At 44.3% G+C, this 22758-nt stretch overlaps 1 protein-coding gene across 3 annotated transcripts in view; it reads left to right on the top strand.

Moving 5' to 3' along the window:
• The window catches only part of LOC306708118 (RNA-binding motif, single-stranded-interacting protein 3), a gene marked incomplete at its 3' end in the record, with an annotated part of 180058 nt that overhangs the window by 145072 nt on the left and 12228 nt on the right, over positions 1-22758 (top strand). For all 3 annotated transcript variants that reach the window (XM_079175841.1, XM_079175839.1, XM_079175840.1), the window contains exons 8-10: positions 3012-3055; positions 6867-6963; positions 11518-11568. In XM_079175841.1, coding sequence (XP_079031967.1) covers positions 3012-3055; positions 6867-6963; positions 11518-11568 — 192 coding nt within the window. The remainder of the gene's footprint in view (positions 1-3011; positions 3056-6866; positions 6964-11517; positions 11569-22758) is intronic.

The raw sequence follows: 22758 nt of genomic DNA, 5'->3' as shown, positions 1-22758 counted from the left end.
TGACAGATTTTCTTGTAAACTACCCAAAGTGGGAGTCTAGAAAGTGCTGTGTCTCGCTGTCTCATGCTGACAAACTTATTAGTCACATTTTTATGCACCGCACACACACACACACACACACACACACACACACACACACACACAAGCACCATGGGTGTTCATTCTTTCTCTCTCTCTTTCTCCAACACACACTCCTACACACAAAAAAGTTTCAAAGTCACACTTCTACAAGCACCTACTCCAGGGGAATGAGTGAAGATGAAAAAAAACATCCGGCTTTCCACTCTGTGTGCAAGCCTGACAGATGTTTGTGTGTGTGTATGTGTGTGTGTGGCCACAAGGAGAGGAGAATAAATAAAGCGCGAATCTGTGTATGAAGGGCAAAAATACAAGGAGGGAGTGGGTCAGTGTGTGTGTGTGTGTGTGTGTGAGGACACAGATACGATAACTCGGCCTCACCCGACCTTTGTTAGGGTGTGCGTGTTAAACACACGGGATGCTAACACGCACACACACACACGTTTTTTAATGCTTCTCTCTCTGTATGGTAAAATACATTCACATTTGAATTGAAAATGCATTAGACAAGACAAAATGCATTTTGTACACCCAAGAGCACGGATGAATGCATTATTCACAACTTGCAAAAACTTGAATTAATGACTGAAGAAGTCCTTTTGAAATGCGTTATACTGTGATTGTAAGTTACCCTAAGAGGCCCTTGTTTGCTTTATGTAAAGGGCAACGCACCAAACGTTACTGAAAGCAAACAATGCTCATTTAGACAACTTACAATCACATTATAATGCATTATATAAAGGTTATAAAGATAATGTTTTACAACTATGGGGATTTTAAAACGCTAGATCCTTGCAAAAAAGAAAAATGACAGTGAGGGACCAGCAATCGTGACGTATTATGAACATGAATGAGTCAAAGAGCAGATTGCGCGTTACAAGTATGTTAATGATGCATTATAGACATGAGCAGTGTCAGTTAAATCATCTTATTTACTGCATGAGGTGAGAAAGTGCAGCTCGACACATTAGCGTGCTCTTTTAGCGAGCTCTTTGAAGGCCTGGTCCGTCCCTGGCAGCTTTTGTCAGAGCCGAGCTTTGTTCGCAGGATTCTGTACAGTATCAAGGTTTTATTTTTTTAAATCAAGCTCAGGAAAAAGAAACTGTCTCCTTCTTTTCCCATCTCCTTTCTGCGACAAAGCCAAACGCTGACCGCATCAGTAATCAGTCATTGGCCAGACAGGGTCTCCGGTCTGGAGCTTCTCTGCTGTGGTATTCACCAGAGCGTGGAACCCAGGCCAGCACTGGAGGGAGATATCAGCCTCACCAGACAGCTGGTCACGTCTGCCACCGCTACCGGCGCACATGTGAACACTCGCACACGCAAACATGCAGGCTTGCCCTCACATTTAGTTTAAAGGCGGTGTATAAACACAGAGACTTTTTTGCACGCTCACAGACGGGGACTTTGAACACTGAAGGTGAAAACACACAAAAGTAGGATATTTTTAAATAACACGGGCTGATGCGAGTCCCTTCATCTGGCCTTTACAGCTTTACATGAAATGTCTCTGAAAGCCTTTTTTAACTATGCGTCCACACATCCCCATTCATTCGGTATAGATTATCTGTGATTGCTCAATGTGGTAGGTTTGGGTCCAGGCTCCCTGATCCCCCCCCCCCTGCTCATCTGAGCTGCTATTCCCTTAACAGTATAGCTCAGTGTAGGTAGCCCTCTGGAGGAACAAGGGCAAAAAAAAAAAAAAAAGGTGGAAAGACGGGAGGAGGGTAGATTAAGAGATGAGGGATGAAGAGGGAAAGGTAAGGAGAGAAAGGAAGAGAACACAAGATGATGGAGGAAGAAAGGAGAAGGGGGAGAGCAAAGTGAGAGAGAGAAAGGGCAAGAAGAGGAGGTGTGTATACGCGATGTGTGCGTGTGTGTGTATGCTGATGAAATCTGCCGTCCTCAGCAGCCTCCCGTTAAAAGAAATCGGATTAGCTCTCCTCCGGGAGAGAACCTTCAGGAATGCAGATGACGGATTGCGGCTCACAGGTCTCTCTCCTGGACTCTAAGAGGGCCCCACACACACTTACACACACACACACACACACACACACCATCAGCAGACAAAGAACTCCGTTTTCTGCTCACTCCTTTTCTCTCCAAAGGGCACTTCTTCATTTCCTCTCATTCATAAATACATGATCGTACGTGATTGAAATAGAAAAAGACGCGTCCTCAATACCAATTCACTTTGTCCTATTGACGGAGCTTTTCCCCACATTGGCTTTGTCACTTGTCAGTTTTTCCAATTTGAAAATGAGATGAATTTGATTAAATTTATTTTGTACAAAGAGAATCCTGGTACAAATCGCGTTATACCCAAAGTACAATAAAGGTGTGGCGAGTGATGTGGGTGACATTGGTGCAGGAACATATCGACATGATTTCCCAGAGACGTACAGAACATAACCGGAACAAAATAACACACACAGGTGACAGAATGCGGTCCTGTGTACATGCACCTGTCCAATACTATTTAGACCAAGATGTTAATCCTTCCTGACGAAGGTCTATCTACGGAAATCTTGTGACTCAACAAAATAACGTTGTTTGGTCCCACGCACCTGTCTCTAGACTTAAAGGAGTAGTTTGACATTTTGGGAAATACGCTTATTTGCTTTCTTGCAGAAACTTATATGACAAGATAGCTCACTAATTAACACGGCATAGCTCATCTGTTTAATCTGTAAAAAAACGTATAAGCTTCTCATTTAACTCTCAGAAGAACTTGCAGAAAATGGCGAATAAGCACATTTTACAAAAGGTTAAGATATTCCTGTTAATGGTAAAAAAAAAGAAAAAAGATAATGTTATGTCTTTTTAATTGCTACTTTGTTCCTGTTGCAGCTTCATGTCATTTGTTAGTGTTTCTGATCCGACTCTCTTGATTTGTGATTAATCCTGCGTGTCGTTGTTTTTCTCTCTTTCAGACTGGCATGGCGTTAACATACGATCCCGCTGCAATGCAGAATGGGTAAGAGCTCGACAGTCAATCCATCCTTGCCACCATCTAATACACTCACCTCTTGGCTCATAGGGCCCCAGTCAATACAACTGCCATACATAAAGATGAATGTAGTGGCTGCACTTTGTTACTGTTTGATTAGGAAAATGTATATGGACTTCAAATATTGGTTTCCTCTGGTTGTGTCGGGTGAGAAATGGCAACGCGTAGCTGAGTGAGCTTGTTTGGCTCTTTATGTGTGTATGTGTGTGTGTGTGTGTGTGTTCCTGTGTCTCTGTGTCATGACTTAATGCCGCTGTGGAAATAAATGACCCGGCAACATGTTTTATGTTTCCCCGCAGTACTGAGGCAGGAAGGAGGGTGTTGAGGCTCCCCTCTATCTCCCTCTGGCCTCAGTCACTCACAGGAAGCCCCTCATCCCCCGCTTCCTAAACCACTTATCCCCAGTGACTTGGAGTCAATCCCAACCCCCCCCCCCCCCCCCCCCCCCCCCCCAAAAAAAAGAACTGGATGAATAGCATCACTCATTACACACAGCCTGCCATGTAAAAGCCTCCTCTGCAGCAAATCCGCCAAATTATAATCCCGCAGATATTTGTGTTAAGCAACAGACCTGCTGGGTAAGGAATGATTCACTCGTAATACATTTGACCAGAAGTTAAGCCTAATGAACGAGTTCCAGGGGAAAAAAAGGTAAAAGGGGTGAATTAAGTAGCAAAGACTGTTAAAGAAGTCGGTTTTATTCAAAGGCTAATGCAATGTAGAAAACAGAAAAATAAAGTGAATCAGCTAGCAAGGGATGTAGAAGTATATCGTCAATTTAATTCATGTATTAATGCAAAGTAGAAAATAAAAATGCAGTTGAACAGAAAATATAAAACAGAAATGCCACTTTATATTTGTCAGACTGTGCTTACTGGTGCATCAAAATTCAAGTGCAAATTCGATTATCCATCCATCCATTTTCTGCCGCTTATCTGGGGCCAGGTCGTGGTGGCGAGGTAGTCCAGACCGTCCCTCTCCGCTGCAACGTTTTGCAGCTCATCCAGGGGTATTCTGAGGTGTTCCCAAGCCAGATGAGATATATACAGTGATCCTCCCAGTGTGTGATAAGGTCTACCCCCGGGGTCTCCTGGAAAGCCTCTAAAGGAAGGCCCCCAGCAGACATCCTGATCAGTTGCCTGAACCACCCCAACTGGCTCCCTTTGATGGAGAGGAGCAGCTGCTCCCTCCGGATGTGTCGGGTCCCTGAGCCGAGCCACCCTATGGAGGAAACTCTTGACTGCTTGTATCCGCAATCTGATTATTTTAATCACTACCCAAAGCTCATAGGTGACCATAGGTGAGGGTTGGAGCATAGATCGATCGGTAAATGAAAAGCTATTTCCTTCTGGCTCAGCTCCCTCTTCCCCACTACGGTCCGGTACAACTCCTGCATTACTACTGACACCGCATCTACCCGCCTGTCGATTTCACGCACCGTTTTACCCTCAAGTCCCGGAGATCCTTGAACTTCTTCCCTTGGCGACAGAAAACTCTCCCAAAGCCAGCCAGAGCAATGCACCGCTTTTAAGCAGAGAACCACGGCCTCCGATTCAGAGGTGCTGACTCTCACCCCGGGCTTCACATTTGTCTACAAACCTCCCAAGTGGGTGCTGGAGGTAGCACTCTGATTAAGCCAAAAATAACCACATCATCTGCAAAGAGCAGAGATGCAAATCAGACACTTTATTCCCCCAGGCTGCACATTGAGAATTGTTGACAACCGTGCATGGGCTCCACCAGTGTTGTCCCAACACCAACTGAAAAGTGTTTGACTTCCTGCTGAGAATACCGATCTGGCTCGTAGCAACAGCCACGGTTACACATTCTCCGGCTATAACCCCCACAAGACCCCCACAAGACCCCCACAAGACCCCCACAAGACCCCCACATCCCTGTCTGCTGCCTGGCTGACAATGCACCTGACCCCAATGCCTATCCCTGTGGGCGGAAGGCCTGCAGGGCAAATCGGATTAGTTAATTTAAAATACAATTAAGATGCAAATTACCCATATACATATATATATATATATATATATATATAAATATATATCCACACTATTGTGGTTATGGGACTACATTTACATTTGCATTAATATTTTACTGTATGCTTTCATAGGGGAACAGCAAAAAGAAAAAAATAGTTTTCCCATATTAAGACGAAACATAACACTGTAAGATATTCCTGCATCTCATACGTAAGGCATGAACGGTATTTCAGAGTCAATTTTTATCCCTTGTCCTTTGGTGACTTTGATATTACTTCTTCGTCATTTTGAGTGTCACAGAACTGTATGTTCTATTTATATGCCTCCGCGACGGCCATGGCCGGAGGTATTGTGTTTTCGGGTTGTCCGTCCGTTCACACATACGTACATCCGGTCCATTGTCGTGAACACAATATCTCAGAAAAGGGAATTTCTTACAATTTGGCCTCCATGGACTCAAGGATGAACTGATTAGAATTTGGTGGTCCAAGGTTATCGAGACCTCATAAAACTTTGGAACTCAAGAAGTTATGTTAATTTCACACAAATGTCTATATATACATATATAATATTCTTCTTTTGTTAGCTAAAAAGTTATCTGACATAGTGATATTTCACATGGCGTCAGTCAGTTAGACCGAAGAGAGGTTTAACCTCCATTTTGACCTCTTGTGAACAAACTATTGTTAAACTCCAATAAGAGAAATTCAAAAAGATTTATTTACTAGAAATGAGCACGGACCAATCAGCATCGTGTGAGGAGCTGCAGGCAGCTATGGGCGGGGCTTAGTCGTGCGCGAGACGACACAGAGAGCTGACTGTTCATTCAAAATAACAATTGGCGGCTCCCAAAGAGGTTTGCGTAGATGCTGCTATAGCATCAGTTATATCAGAACTGGAGGGTATTCATTCATTCATTGAAAGAAGAGAGAAGCTTTTCTCGTTGGAAAATCAAAAGAGTTTGATTGGGCCTGGGTTCTCCCGGACAGGACATTTGGATTAAAATATAACATATATAATAAATAGCTCATGCAGCATCTTGAAATAGAATGGGTCTTCAAACCCAACTTGTCGAATATACTCGGCCAGCAACATGATCTTCAGCTCAGGTGACTGTTGGACATTCCACTTAGCCTCCCGGGGGATCACATTCGGTTGCTATAAACCTTCAGCAATGAGATAAAGTAGCAAAGCCGACCACCTCGCTTCTCTGCAGCTCGTGTCAAACCGTACAGCGTCTTGAAATGCAATGAGTTTCCCCAAAGCTCAGCCTACAAGAGTGCTGCTTAAAGCCAGCCAGGCAGCACGGTACAGTGTAGCCTTAACACTAGAGTCCACATTGAAAAAGAAATAATGAAAATAGCACCACCTACTTTATATGATGACAAAGCTCAATCTGATGTGATAAAACCCGACTTTTCAATTGAGAACGCTATGAGACACTTCATGAAACTTTTATGTGCCGTTCGAAATACAATATAAGGCCGTGTGTTTGTCCTGAACAAGCTGCAGGATAAATCGACAGTGTGATTGTGTGTGTGATTGTGTGTGTGTGCGCTCTAGTTTGCAAGTTTTTCTTTCTTCTATAGACAGAGAGACCTTAGTAAAGACAAATATCTGTCAGATAATACACCATTTTTGTGTCAAGGCAGCAAAATTTCAGGCTTACATAATGTTTTACATAACTATTATGAATTTGACAAACTAATTCTGCTGTGTCCTCTCCTCTTCCTTTACTCTTTGCCTCCTTCTCGCTTCCCCTCCCTCCCTCCCTCTCTCTCCCTCCTCAGGTTCTACTCCTCGCCTTACAGCATCGCCACCAACCGCATGATTGCACAGACCTCCATCACGCCCTTCATCGCTGCTTCCCCCGTTTCCACATATCAGGTGGGCCATAAAGCACTGCATTATGGGTAGATTGCTGACCGTGTATGTGTAATAGGAGGGTTTGCTTTGTGTAAGGGGATGGAAGAGAGGGGGTGGGCTGCAAAACAGCGTGAGGTTCTCTCTTCTTCTTCTTCTCATCGTCTCTCTCTCCGCCACTCCAGCTGTGCTCGCTGACATCTGTTTCGTAGGCGGCAAACACAACAGGCATCAGAAAGCAAGCATTAAAAAAAAAAAAAGGCTGACAGGGTAGAAAAAAAATATAATCACCCATCATGAATTAAAGTGTCTATGAAAAACAACACTTTCCTCCCTCCTAGTTTCCTGACCTCTTTTGTGCTCCCTCAGCTGCTAACGCAATAAAGTTGTTGTGTTTTCTTTTGGGTTGTTTTTTTTAACTAACTTGGATACAGTCGCTTCCTCTTCCAAAGTGAATTTCCACATCCCTCACGGCTGTGATCCGTGGAGTAATGAAAGGGAACAGAACAGGAACGTGAAAATTGGCTGTGTGAGATGTCAAGAGCGTTAACCGTTTTCCGTCGCCGCGCATTTCACGCAGCACCCTCTGCCGAATCGAAACATCAAGAGGCGCTGCCACCGTGCCCTCTCGCTCAGACACTATCGCTTAACATCGGCTCCGTTTGGTATGCAGAGACAGACAGACGAGGATAGCGAGCGCGAGAGAGGAGATGAAGGATAGATGGGGGAAATAGAAGGGACGGATGGAGAGAGAGAGAGAGAGACAACTACGGAGAGGAGGACGGATAGCACGGGTGGTAATGGTGGCGATGCAGCGGAGGGGTGTTGCTGAAGGTTGCTGTGCCCGTCTTTGAGGCACGCTTGATTAAAACTCTGGTCCAGTACCTGCGGTGGAGGGGTGGGGGGGGGAGGGCAGGGGAGGAGGGAGAAAAGTGGGCCAGGGCGCGTCTCTAATCCGCTCTCGGAAGGCTTCCCAAATTGATTTATCAAAAACAATGGCCAGGCTTTTGAGGAATATTAATCCTCACAGTTTCAATATCGGGCAGCTCTGCCATCGCTTCCTGTAATATTGCCCTTCAGCCAGTCACGGCAGGAAGGTGAGTCCTTCATCTTCTGTTCAAGTACAAAGAGACGGAGGAAAAAGGAAAAAGGGAAGACAAGCCAGGCAGCCACACACACCAGACAAAAGGAAATCGCTTCCTTTTATGATGGAAACTACTGCCTTTGTAATGAAAATCTCAAGCTGCATAGAAATGACAGTATATGCCATTCCTTCTTTTATCTTTATGTTGAGTGGATCTTTTTTAGAGCTGCTAGTTTGGTGGCATTGATTTATCGAATCTGCAAATGAACCATGCCAACAGCAGTGTTCTGGTGTTCTTTCAAGCCTCCCGTGGGCTCGAATGATGATTGGCTTTGTCTCCTGGAAAAACAGCTTTGATGATCCACATGACGGGAGCCAGCCGAGGCCAGATCTCTACCAAGATCTCAGCTGGTGCCGCCAGCCAGCCGTGGCCTGGTTTACATCACTGGCCCTGCAGACTGGCTCACTGGCTGACTAAATATGTGGCTGGCTGGCTTACTACCTAGCTAACCGGTTGGATGGGTCGCTGGCCAACTGGCGGACTGTCTGACTGTTTGTTTTTTGTCTTACTGGCTGACAGGCTGTTTTAAATGGTAACACAAGCTGTGAAGTTCAGCCAGCGGTAGGGAGCTGCTCAGTTCATGCACATTATACATCCGCTCCCACTGAACCTGCTACAGAACAACTGCTCCTTTCTAACTGTATCCTACTTACTGTAGCAATAAGCAAAACCAGTCCGTCAGAGCGGTTTTAGGTCCTTTGGGGAAAATCAAAGTCAAGTGTCAAGTCAGTCAAGACCAGTCCTCAGTGTTCCTGGTCCCGTTGAGCATTTTCCATTCAAATATTTCCCCAGTCCGACATCAGCATTAACGATGGTAGCACCAGAGCTAACGGCTAACATACGGAGGTTCCATTCATTATGATGCACTCGTGCTGTATTCACAAAACAAATAGTATTGAGCGAAGGTCATTTATTACATTATCATGATGTGTTCAAAAATGATCTTGTAAAATATAGTTTTTATTTACAGTTATTTGAAGATGTTTTCACAGCAATATGTTATAGATATTAGAGGGTGAATTATGGCCTGTTTTACCAGCTCTAAGCAGCTTATTATACCTAATTAAAACCAATAATGCCAAGATTTGACATTCTTTATAATTTGGAATGAACCGTAATACAAATAACCACTATAGATGACTATAACAAAATAACAAGATACAAAAAATATTGTATCGGTTTATACTGACCTCAGAGTTCTTTATATTATATTTCGGGACAGTGGTGAAAAAAAAAAAGTTGCCTTAACAAAACAACAACAAAAACTATTTGTATCAGCCAAAAGAGCTGAAAAATATATTGATTTTCATTTTTTTTCTTCTGATCCGTTGCGTGACCAAAAAACTTCATAAAATCCCAACCGTGACATTTGTGATCCGTTTCCCCTCTACATTCAGCACTGTTTGATTCAATATTGTTCTTTAATAGACCATCATTTCCATCGGAGGGAGAGCGGCTGCGCTCTCTCGGGCAGCTGCATGAGCCATAATGGCACACGGCACAGGTTTTCTGTCAAGTTGTGCGGCAAAAGTCAAACAAAATGTAACTTTTAACCCAAATACGCTGACCTCCACAACACACGATCCTATCCAATCCTGCCGTTGCGGGGAGGCAGAAGTTCTGACAGCCAACATTTTACAGTAGAGAAGTTCTGTAACTCTTATTCTCCGATTCCGTGTATCCATTTAATAGAAGTAGTATTCTGTATCATCCTAGTTAGCTGTTTTGTAATGCTCTTTATTCTGAATTTTACCCATGCAAACCATTTTTTAATCTGTAACTGCCGACAGTGTGCAAGATGGGCCTAATCTCAGTCAGCTTTACAATCTCTATGAGTCTTAAAGCATGTCAGATGGTGCAATGAATGTCTGGTAACCAGGCAGATGGTTTGTCACGCGGAACCATCTGAGAAGCAGTCAATGGAAAGTGTTTGGAAAAGGGCAGGCACTTTCAAAAAAAAACTCTCAGCAGGTGATTGGATGACCAATCTGTCAAATCAAACTCTTTACCGACGCGAGTCGGTAGGAGAGCAAAATCATCTTTTCCATCGAGAAAAGCCTCCAGTGCCGTTCTTTTCACTGGAGAAATACTCTTCCGTTCTGATACAACTGATGCTTTTGTAGCAGCTATGCTAACCTCCTCAGGAGCCGCCATTATTGTTTCAAACAGTCACCTCTCCCTGTCGTCCTGCGCACGCCGAAGCCACGCCCCTTGTTTTGCATCATCGTTTCATGTCGCATTGCAATTGGTTGGTTTGCAAACGTGGTTCGTAGCAGTTATCACATTGTGGGATTTGCATCTTTGGCCAACAAAGCTCTAAATTGTCCGTGAGTGGACTCATAATACTCCAAACCAGGGTTTTTGATTTACAACCAAAGATTTCCCCACATTTCTCAACATCGGTCTGGGACGGTCCAAAGTCATATAGGGGCCTTGAGTCAGAATACTCTGTGAAATAAATCACATGATGGTCATGCCTCATCTTGCGTGAAGATAATGTGATTACAGATAAGCTTTCTCTGTGTCTATCTGCTGTCCCGTTCAGCTGGGGAGAACAAATACCGCCATGTATAAACAAACAGACTTGGCTTCATGTTGTAGAATATCAAGCTTTGTTTAGGTGTGGATCCAAATCACGCGTTTGGGTTGGCACAGAGGATTGATTGCTCTTATAGCAGATTATTCCGTGTTTGTCTTTGTTTAATCTAATCATTTTACCAGGATCAGTGGCCAGCCTGTGTGTTTGTCCGCTACAAGCTGTCTAATTCCTCTCTCCAGCACATCTAAAAGCTCTGTTTGTTCCTCCATTCCCTCCAGTCTCTTGATCATTGTCTCTGTCACTGTTTCACCGGCTCTTTAACTTTACCGTCCTCATTGGTGAATATGCATGCCTCTGTTTTTTGTTTTCCTCTGGTAATAGCTTCGGCATACCTCTGAAACAAAGAAAAGCTCTGTCGACCACTCTCAAGTTCCTTTTACTTTTTCTTTCCTGTTTACTTTTAAATACTGAAATGGGTCCTCTCTGGCAGTCTTTCCCCCCAATTTTTCACAATGCCTGAACCCTCTTGCGACAGCACTGGGTACAGCATTAATGATATTATTGTAATAGAGAAGGAACCTAATTTATGGGCTCCATGCACAAGTCATACTGATGGCAATTATGAGAAGGCAGGAGGGAGATTTGCTGCCTCCAGACTTTCAAATTCTTTTTTGTAATTCTTTGGCACAACCTAATCTGTGCAAAATTCAGCCACTTTGGTGCTTTAAAACCAATGCAATCACTTTAAAACCTCCAGACTCGAGAGTATTTGAACATATTGTGAATATTTGAACAGCGTTTATTGCTTTATGTGGGATACAACTTGGATCTGACTAAGCTTGAGGAAAAAGTTATATTGTCACCATCATTTCACACTTTGTGTTTTCTCCTCAGGTCCAGAGTACGTCATGGATGCCTCATCAACAATATGTTATGCAACCTACAGTAAGTACTTTACCGTTCACCTGCAGCAGCTGCCCTTGGCTCCCCATTGGGGCCCACCCTTAGCCTTCAGTTTCTCCTTTCTGCATATTTTCGCCAGAGCTGTTGAAAGGTTTTAGGAGGAACTCGTTACAAGAAGTATATTTCAGGTTCGTGCTGAAAACGGTTCCCAGCATTGAGGTTCTTTTTATTCAGAGCAATACAAATGATCAGAAAACAGATTCTGTACGGGGGTAAAAAAAAATACATTTAAGCCACATTCTTCCTCTGCTGCAGGCCAAATGTTAAACCTACTAAATTGCATACATGCACATACCATGAAAGTGCCACATGAAGACTTATAGCTAAATGATTGCACCACTTTTGTCCTGCAATTACCATAAAGGTATATTATCCCGTCCTGATAACAACACGTTTCCATCTGTCCTAAGTACACAAACACATTGGGGGTTTTATTTTTTTATTTGGGTTGGGAGTTTATAGGTGTTGGATACGCCAGGAAGCCACTCAGCATCATTTACCAGACCGCAGCACAATACAGACTGTTGCTCGGGGTTACCGGCCCAGACAGCAGACAGGGAAAAATTATTATTAATTAGATTTAGTTCTCCAGCAACACAGCCTGCCACCGTGGAAGTGAGGGAGTCACATTGCAGCAGTAGAGTCCATAATGTAGTGTTGTTATCTCAGCCAGTCTGCAAATAACATCCACACTAATGAGTTATTTAGTATTATTTTATTTATTTCACTGAAATTTGATGCCAGTTTCACTTTTTAGTTGCACGTCAGACAAGAATGTTTTTAAAGACTCTTAATAGCTCGGTGTTTGTATTCACTTTTTTGGATCCATGTTTTCTGTAACGTAACAACAGTATTGTTTGGAATGCATCCCAGATTTGCTTCCCTAATGCCGTAGCAACAAAGAGCATTAGTGGTTTGGTAAATTGTTTTACGGTTGGGCTTTAACTGATCCTAGCTCCACGAGTGTTCCCGTTAGGTTGCTTAGAGGTTTTTAATCATTCTGCCAGAGGCTTCAACGTTTGCTTGAGGCATTTCGTGGCCCCCGAAGCACTGAACCAGACAAGGGCACGTGTATTTGATTCTTTACAATCGTCTCTCTGTTCCAGACACAAATTAGCGAAATAGACGTCTTACTTAATGTGTGCTACAGCCCAGTGCGCCGCAGTACAGAGAGCGCTCGAGTATTTCATACAGTGGAGTAAAGCATAGTGTAAAAGGGAGCTACTGTATACTACAAAGAGGTGCATTATAGTACAGTACATCATAAGCATGTGATATTTCACTGATGCACTCAGTATTAATAATACTATGAAAGAGCTGAATATTTGTTATGCACATTTTCTAGATATTATTCAATAATATGCAGTACTGTCATCACCAGTTTTTATAGATTACCATCCCTGGAACAATATAACATTGTAATGTCGTTTCTTACAGTAATCTGTTGTGATTCCCTGAGTCAGTTTAGTTGTTGTTGGCCAGAGTTAACCCAGACGGTGGTGCAACTGTTAAGTGGCATCCGAAAAATATAAATAACTCCTATTTTCTATAAGCTGTTTCTGTTGCTACTTTCACTGAAAAATATGTGTTTGCTTCAAGCTACCATGAAAGTGTCAATAGCATTTTTAGCCTGAGTTAAAAAAAAAAAAAAAAGGAAAAGGCGAGTCCCTGTGATTGAGCAGATTTGGAAACACTGGACAGCTGATGGTCCAGCACTCACTCACTGGAGTGCTAGACCAGCCACGTGGCTCCCAGCTGTGGTCATTTAGCACTCAGTCCTACCCATCTCACTTCAACTCCCGCTGTGGGACAGTGAACATGTAATCTGGTCGCAGCAGGCCACCAGCCAGGCCGACACACACACACACACACACACCTACACACACACATACACAGCTGCAGCTGCCCTCCGAGCCACTCAGTTTGCCTTTCAGCCGTGCGACCTCCTGCCTGTCCTGCGAGTTTCTTAACTCACCGGGCCTTCTCTTCCCTTTGCTGTCAGGACTGCACTTTCTCACAGGATTAAAGTTAGCTCGCTAACAAGCTGACTGTTTTCGCTGCTGGGTGGCAGGCATTATTACAAAGTGAATGACAAGAATGACAGATATTTCTAATCGCTTAACTGCTCAGCATGGGCAGCGCTGTGCACTTCTGTGCAAATGTGTATGTGTGTAATTCTGTAGACACAGGCACAAAAATAGATCTCTATGTTTTCTGAGCATCTGGACAGTACCAATGCATTTTTGTATTTAGACGTGTATACCATTTCCTTCATCTTCTGGCAGTCTCTAGCCTCTTGTTTTATGGTAGACAGAATGTGCACAGCCTCATCGTCTATGTCCGTGTAACTGCTCATGCTTGCCTTATTAATATTTGCCATATGTGTGGTCCATACTGGTTGTTCCCAACCAGACCGTACGGCTGCCTGACGGCCCTCCATCTTCCAGCCTTATGTCGCGAGGCCTCTTGGAGCCATTGGCAGTGGCCACTAGTCAGTAGCTGCATCGTACTGTGGTGTACATCTCATCATGCAGTCATGCCAGAAGTAGCCATGTGGCCGTGTCCGTCCCCATTGTGTTCCAGTCCTGTCACCGAACGGCTGCTTGTTGCTAACCCCAGCTGTCACCGCCGTCACTGGATCATAGCTACCAATCTGTCTCCCTTTATGACCCACGCTCATACCCGCCATATACACAGTAGACGGCCCCTTACACACACACACACACACACACACACACACACACACACGCAGCCTGCCACCAGCTCAGTGACTAACATCAAATTGCCCAAGCGTGCTAGCTTCAAGAGCTCAGGGGCCTACTCAAAGCATTAAAAACCAATTGATTGTGCTGCAGTTTGGCCGGTCCCGCCACGTGTTGCGTGTTAAACCAATGGAGCGTTGTGCAGTGGCGCTACTGGTGTCCAGGCAATATGGAGGCAGCGGAGCGTGGAAAGGGGAAGGGGTCACAGCCAGCCAGTCAGATATCAGAATAGAATAGCACAGACACGTGTGTGTGTGTGTGTGTGTGTGTGCGTGTGTGTGTGTGTGTGTGCGTGTGTGTGTTGTAAAACCCATATCAGACAGCCCAACAATAAATTAGCAGTTAGGCTACCTGGAATGTCATATTAGCGACACAGTAGCAGTGCAGGTTTAGCTTCTACAAAACGTTCCCAGTATTAATGGAGGGTACCAAGAGACCTTCAAAATGCTGATCGTTATATTCTCTGCCAGACGTAGAGTTGTACATCGGCAATTGCACTGTGCGATTTTTAGCAGAACGTAGTGTACATACTATGAACATTACTTTTCTTCTTTCCTTTGTTGAAGGTTTTCAGGGCACAACATAGTCGATGCATTTTCACACAGACACTCAAATTGAATGGCGGACAATAAATGTAGTGCACTAAAGAATAAATTGGGGTTTATTTCTGACACAGCCTTAAAGATCCAAATGATGTATCATGTTATGTATAGCTATAGTAAATGTGCAAGACTAATTATATTCTGGCATCTATTAATTCCACCTGAAGTATCACTTTACATGCTGTAACTGGGAGAGACACATGTTTAACATATACAATATAACATTTAATTAATACATACGGTTAAACGGGCCAGGTTCCATGATGGGATCATATTTACTTAATAACATTCTCTCCTATTAACGCCTGCTATGAAGACAATCCTGGTAACTTGTCTGGGTGAGGAACTTCCACAGGGATAAAGAACTTTCCTGACCCTTAACAGCACAGTATCTCTCACCAGGACAGTTGTTCGTAAGATGTAAAAGGTTGGTAGAGCGATTTAATGGTTAAATACCTTGTTGATCAGCTGCTGCTGATGCTGTGTAAATGCATGTTTTTGCTCTCCTTTATTACAGCATCGCAGTTCCTTCACAAACTTAAACTCCATTTGAAAAATAGTATCAAACAATAAATTCTGGGAAATAACAGCTGATGTATTGAATGACAGTAAATCAATGTATGTTGAAGTTGAGAACAACAAGAGTTTGCTTATCGCACAGTAAACAGGGAACATTGCAGCTTGTACCGCCTCGGCGAAGGTGTTTACTTTCTATCCGACTAAATTAAGTTTGACAAGTCCATTCATACGAAACTGAGCTTCATCACCGAAGAGGAGCCGGCACTTTGGTAGCAGGAAGTCTAGAGAGAATGAGGAGAGAACAGTGTTCAAAATGTGTTGATCCACAAGTAATGGGCGGAATGCGCTGGGCGGTGAACTTTGGAGAACTTTTTAAAAGTGGACGGCAAGATGAGGTTGCGGCTTGTTCGTCCAGGCGTCGTTCTTTTTTTTTTTTTTTTTCCCTCTGTTCATTACTTGTCTTCCCTCTCTCGCTCAGATCTTCTAATGCTGTGCTCTGTTTGGCAGTTTAGGCGTGGAATGTCCGAACAGCATGACCGCTTGCCTTCTGCGCTCTGTTACTTGGTCAGCGGACCTTACAGAAGAGGATAAAACTGAGGAACCTCGTACGCACACGCACCGCTGCTCTAAACACACATGATGTTTAAGTGCAGAAACACATTCTTAATGGTAAATCTCACTTACGTAGAGATCATTAATCACACACGCAGACCCTTAAATTCACTTCCCTCTGCCAAAGAGTGCCGGAGTAGCTGCAGTGCCAGCCAAGCGCAGCATTGCTGTCTTTTCCCGTGACTTATACATCCTTATTTTCCCCCCTTTTCCTTACTGTGGACTGTGTGTGCTTCAAGTGTGTATTTGCCAGAGTGCTTTGGCCCTTACATACTGAAGGTGAGTTATTGAATTCCTCTCGGTTGCACCCCGGCCAGTTCTCCCTGCTCCGGCTTGGAATAGCCGCTTGCTGGGCCTCTTAGAATTGAACCGTAACTATCTGCCCTCATCGGATGGGGGCGAGTCGGTGCACTGTGTGATACCCATCTCCCCGCTTGACACGTAAAACGTTCCGCGGATTCAGAAAGAGGGAACATTATGTTGGTCTCACGCATTTGACTGGCGAGGCAGAATTCGAGACGGGGCTACAGTCGTCCTTGAGCTGCTCTCGCTGCTCTTCCTCTCCTCTCTTTATCTTTTCATCCCTCTCTCCCGTCCTCATTCCCCCTCTACTTCTTTCTATACATCTCCCTCTTATTTCTTCCTGTTTTTGTCTCATTCTATCCCTCCTGCCTCTCTCTCTCTCTCTTCAACCTCCTCCGTCTCTCTCTCTCCCCTAATGCCCTTTCAGAGTACAACGGCAGCTACTGTGCCGGTGCAAGCGAAAAAAAAATCGTCTGTCCCGGGTTAAAGTTGCATTCATAAAAGAGAGATATTGTTGCAGTGCCACCGGGTGACTGACAGAGAGAGATTGAGCGGCTGCATTTTCACTATAAGCTTTTTGGTATTACCTTGAAAAATGTTGCGAAAGCAGCAGAAACACATTTTGAGACAAAAGCTGATTTGCTTTGGTGGACAGGCTTTACTCGCTGTGTTTAAAAAAATTGGATTTCTAATCTTTTCTTCTTTTTTTTTGTTGCTAAATATTCTGGAGAGAGCCTTGAGTGTGAAATGATCCATTTGTCTACAAAAGGCAGTCAGTGGAGGGTTGATCCGAGCGTGGAGAGGAATGGACCTCCCATGAAGACATGACAAATACTGTTACATGCTTCGTCTAGCGTCTTTATCCTCTCTTGTACGCACGCAAATGCCCCTCCCACACACACACACACACACACACACACACTCACACACACACACAGTACAAATCCATCCAAATATCATCTTCGAGTTAGTGGATTTCTTCTAATAATGACCTCATTACGATGAGCATTTTATAGTCATTACCAGTAGTAATAGGGACTGAATTAACCTGTGCACAACAAGGCAACAGCATTGCTATGAACGATCTCAATCACAGCCAATCAGAAACATATGTCCTCATATGTATTTGTAGCCTACAGCACCTCACAGTGTGACTGGAAAAAGCCGATTTTCTGGGGTAAAACATGTAATTGTAATTCAATCTGCATCCTCTGAGATATTGCACGTGATTGACAGACGAAATGAATCAATAGGTGTCTGGAGATTGATCCATCATCCCTCTTGTTGTCATTTCATTGTGGAGGACAAATAGTAACACAGTAGACAAACATCTTTGCCAGAGGTGAGACATCCTTCATCGGTATCTGGTTCCACACGCTAATCTGTTAACATACATTGTCGTGGCCCCTCGGCTGCTTCATTTTCATCGTCCTGTTCCTGTGGGGTCTGCAATTAAGCTTTTCAAAACCGTAAAAAAAGAGAATTTGAACATGAACAATAAGCCGCTATCTGCATCAATGTCAACCTGTGTGGCTTTATTCATTGCTATTCATCAGTGTGCACTACTGTTTCTCTGCTTCAGTCGGGTAAAATGAGCAGTTCACCTTCCTGCCTCAGTCCCTGGGACGTTGTGTCTTGTAGACAGACCGCGTTGGTAATACTAGGGCAGCCCTGGCAGCCTGTTAGCCCCGAGGAGGGATTCATGCTGCGGATTACAGAGAAAGACCCAGGATGCTGGCTCCCTTTTTTGGGCTTTCCTGAATAGAAAGGTGCCTGAGGGTATCTGATAACTGTGGTCACAGTCGGGGGAGGTGAAACAAAAGTCATGGGGGGGCTATTGTTAGGCTTATTAGAGCACCAATACAAAACAAGACTTGAAAGGACTCAGCAGAGAGCAGATCTCAGACAGGTGTGTCTGCAACGAGCGCTGCTGCAATGTTTGATTGAACCAATACAACCCACAATTGGCTAATCCCACAGACTCTCCCTCCACTTTCTCCCAGCAGCATGTCAAGGGAACTTCTTTGATATTGAGTATGTTTGTTTATTCACGGGCAACCTGTACATTTACTGCCGCTGCCACCGTCTCCCTTTCTCACTCTCGCTCAACCCCACGTCTACACCCTCCCTACGCACATACACTGCCCCATTGAGCCGCAATCATACGCGATGGATCATCAGGAACGCTACCGGGTCGACGTTTGCCGCTCGCCCAGGCATGCAAATCTGGACGGGAACAATTCAAAATGTAACGTGTGGCCCCTACCGGCCAGTTAAGAGGATCGAGGAGTCAGCGGTCGAATGCAACAGTCAATAAAATACGTTTTTTTTAACAGTGTGAATCACCGCAACCACATAAGGTCCTTGAGCATTCAGTCATAAATGAGCGCTACAAAATGATTAGACTGATTGGTCAGTAGTATGCAAGATTAGCCATGGACAGACAGACAGATGCACACACACACACACACACACGACCGAACGCAAACTCTCCTCTCACATTCATGCCGGGCAGAGATAATAAATAACGCATACACACACTATCCAGTAACTTGTGTAATTGTGTGGCTTCTGTGGATCCAGTTTCTGTACCTACAGGATATTCCCTTCAGGTGGGCAGGCTTCTGGTGTTAGCGGTCCCTGGCATTCAGTACTGTCTATAGTTACCAGTCAATCATCAGCAGATGTTCTATAACACCGGGCTTTCCAGACCAATAACGACTGAGGGAACAAGCTGCGTCTGTGTCTGCACGTTTCACTGGAGATGGAGAAATGTCTACGCGGTACTGAAGCTTTAGCAGAATTACTCGAACCCTGCGGCGTGGAGCCGCAGCACCTCTGAGTATCCTGCAGTGTTGCGTGTCACATTTAGCTCGACACAAAACAGACTCCCAGCGTCGGTATCCAAACCACCGACACGTCACATGGAGAAGCCAACTGTCAAATACAGCGAGGAATGTGTCGAGTCAAGTGCAGGTCCTCTTTCATGGGGACAACACCGGCTTTGTTTGAGTGGAACACAGCCTCGGTCATTGTTTGACGCTCTTCAGGCTTTGAATGTGTGTCTTTTTTTTTTTTTTTTGGGTGTCCAACTTTCACATTTTACCTGTCAGAAAGCACTTATACTTTGAAAACTGTTCATCGTTCCTGCGCCGTTCTTACTTCTTACCAAGCTATTAGTGATTCTGCGTTCAATGGCTGAACAGTTACAGATGTATTCTTGCCAGCAGTGAAACATCAGGGCCCACAATCACGGGAAGTAATCGTAGCTTTGTATAAAAAGTGCGTGCCCCTCTGTGTCCGTCCACGGCTAATCCCCCCCATTCTGCTGCAGCAAACTGCATAATATTTTTGGGGCGGCCACTTGCGGCTGCGTGTTCAAGGACCTCTCCATCTTTCGGCGACTCCGTCGACGCTTGTGTTTCTAGTCCGTGAAGATTGTAGTCTATTTACTTTGAAGGGAGCGTCTTGGCATTTTGTAATACTCTGTTACACTCTCCGAAATGAGCAATTTTGTTCTTTATTTCAAAATCTGTCACTGCCTTCTTGACAGAGCAGATTTAAAAAATGACTCTCTTTCGGTCACATAGCTGGGAAAAAAATAAAGACAATTTCTCATGTCAGCGTTCACAAAATTGGATGAAATTCTGTGCAGCAAGAAAACAAATACTCAGTTCCTTAAGCTTGATCGCCCCAAACACGCTGCCTATACCTGACTGCATCTTCAATCTGTGTGGGACTGGAGATCCTTTAGCCGTAATGGATCAGGCAGTATAAACACTATCTGTGTGACATTTATGTATCGCCTTACCCATTTTACAGCTGTTATTTCTGATCAGCAACTCTAACGGCATAGTAATGAATATCAGTTGATACTGATCAGGGCTCCATCAGTCTGAGTGCTGCTATTTACTCGTAATGAGTGGTCGTTAAAAAACACTGCTGGTTTTTTTTTTTCTTTCTTTTTACAAGATTTCTTATTTACTGTACATTGTCTCTGGTCGCTGTGCGTATATCAACGTATTTAACAACCAGGGGGGCTGATATCATCTGTCTCCTGTCTGGAGCTCGATCAATACCATCTTTAGCGAGATGGGTTTTTCCTCGGACGAGCACACATTTCACTCGCACACCAAAAATAGCGCATGCATCGAGGAGATCTGTAAACATCATGTCGTGCATTTGAGATGCGTCTGTAGCGTCCGTTAGCTTGCTCTTTCTCCGTCTTTCTCTCACGCAGCGGGCAAATCCAAAACATATATTGTTCTGTTTGTGTCTCCTTCTCATTTTCTCTCCTCTCTAGTGTAGCTCTGGACAGACACACGCCGCTCACACACACACACACACACACACACACACACACACACACACACACACACTAAAAACCTCCTCTCTCACAGACACTCAGTCTCACAAACACAGAAAATCGAAATCACAAATCGGCTTAACTCTCCCTGACACGTCTGTGAATTAAGCCTTTCCGTTGCTCTCCCTTTCCCATTATAAAGGCATTGTCAGAGGCTGAATCGGTAACAGGTAGCCCACAGCTCCTGCTGCTTCCCTCTCGCTCCTCTCTTTCTCTTTTCCTTCTCTCCTCCTCGCCTCCTCTCTTCCACTTTCGTTGTCGGCTCTCTCGCTCTCCCCCTGTGTGTCCCTCAGCTTTTCTCTCCAATGCTCTGTCCTCCCTCTCCCCCCTGTGTGTCTCTTCTGGCTCCCGTCTTCCTCGTGACCTCCATCGGCTCTCTCCTTAATCATCCTTCTCCTGTCCTCACGCTGTCTCTTCTTCTTCCTGTCTCTTCGTTTCCCCTCTCCTTTACTCCTCCCGTCCATCACACTGGTGAACTCAGCCAACTACTGATTTTTAATTTATTTATTAATTGGAGAAATATTGAGATTGTCCACACAAGACTTGAGATTAGTTGATCTACTTGTTACCTTTAAGTAAAGACTTCTGAAATGTGAAAATGGGCTGCTAGTAAAAATCTAAAGTGATGTTCAATCGACCGAAAAGACATTCATCATGAGCTGTAACTTGATTACAATATGAAAACTGATAATAATAATAATAATAATAATAATAACAGATTGGGGGCACTGATATTTTAAATTGCTAATCCCTTATTTTTTATTTGTATAATATGCATACATGGAGAAATATGAGTTTCAGAATTAGTAATATTCGTGCAGTTGTTATTAGCTTGATTTAGCATTAATTAGCATCATTTCGTGATTTGAGTTATCGTCATTATTAAACAGCATGTTCATCAAGTGTTGGGTCGCATAGCTAGACCACCTTTCATATTACGTCACATATTAGCAAGCTAACATACATTTTGTCCTTTTGTCTATTCAGCTACGTAACAATTTTTAGTAATAACTCATCTCTGCTGTTATTTAACTTCCTATATTCATGTTATTATTATTATTATTATTATAGTCAAATGTAATCTGAGAAAAATGAACAAAACACGATAGAGCCAGTGCCTTTTTCTGCTCTGAGTAGTTCTGCAGTTGTTCCTTTCAGCCCCGACATTCAACAGTAAGATAAGGAAGCTGTATAAAGCCCGAGAGGCAAAACCCAGGGCCCCATTCTATCACCTTTTCGTTTGTGTGGAGCATCTAGTGATGTGTAAATCGCCACTTTGTAATAATGAGACTTACGCAGAGTTGGTGCAACTTTAGCACTCCTTCCACTACTGATCTCAGCATTCACCCAGCCTCTTTCTTTGTATGCTGAGGTGAAACTCCGGGAAGGATCACATGAAGCTAGCATATTGAGTGGTAGAGGGAGAAGATGAGGGAGGGTGGGGGAGAGAGAGAGAGAGAGAGAGAGAGAGAGAGAGAGAGTTGGCTGACTGTGTTGTGAATGCAGGGAGTAGACAAGCACAGCGGTTCTGACAGGCTGTGTCTGCACAGTTTGTTCTCCAATAGGCCCACACAGAGTCACCAGTGGGGTGCGCACATGCACATGCACACACACGCACATACACACACACACACTGCCGGAGCTGCACGCCCACATCCGCAGACGCCAGTCAGTCTCTTTAAACACTCGCGCACCGATGCCGTTACGCACGGTGTGCTGCAGGCTTACCTACAAACACACGTAGACACACCGGCAGCACAGACACACAAAGTGAGAAGAGAGGCGAGCCGAGCCGAGGGAGAGGGCTCGGTTGCGAGCGCGCTCCTCCCGAGGCGTCGGTGCTGGGGAAATGGAGCTATCATGACAAGGGATGAAAGTGCAACAATGGTTTCATCACTTTCCCTCATGTTCCGCTGCACCGCGGAAAAAGAAGCTTCTAGCGTTCCCATCCGCCCGTTGGGGAAAACACGCAGCGCATTACACCGAGCGGAGGGGAGGCCAGAGAGTG

This window comes from Pholis gunnellus (assembly GCF_910591455.1).
Source record: "Pholis gunnellus genome assembly, chromosome: 16".
Lineage (NCBI taxonomy): Eukaryota > Metazoa > Chordata > Actinopteri > Perciformes > Pholidae > Pholis > Pholis gunnellus.
Note: the sequence above shows the minus strand (reverse complement) of the source record. Positions and strands in the feature narration are given on the sequence as shown.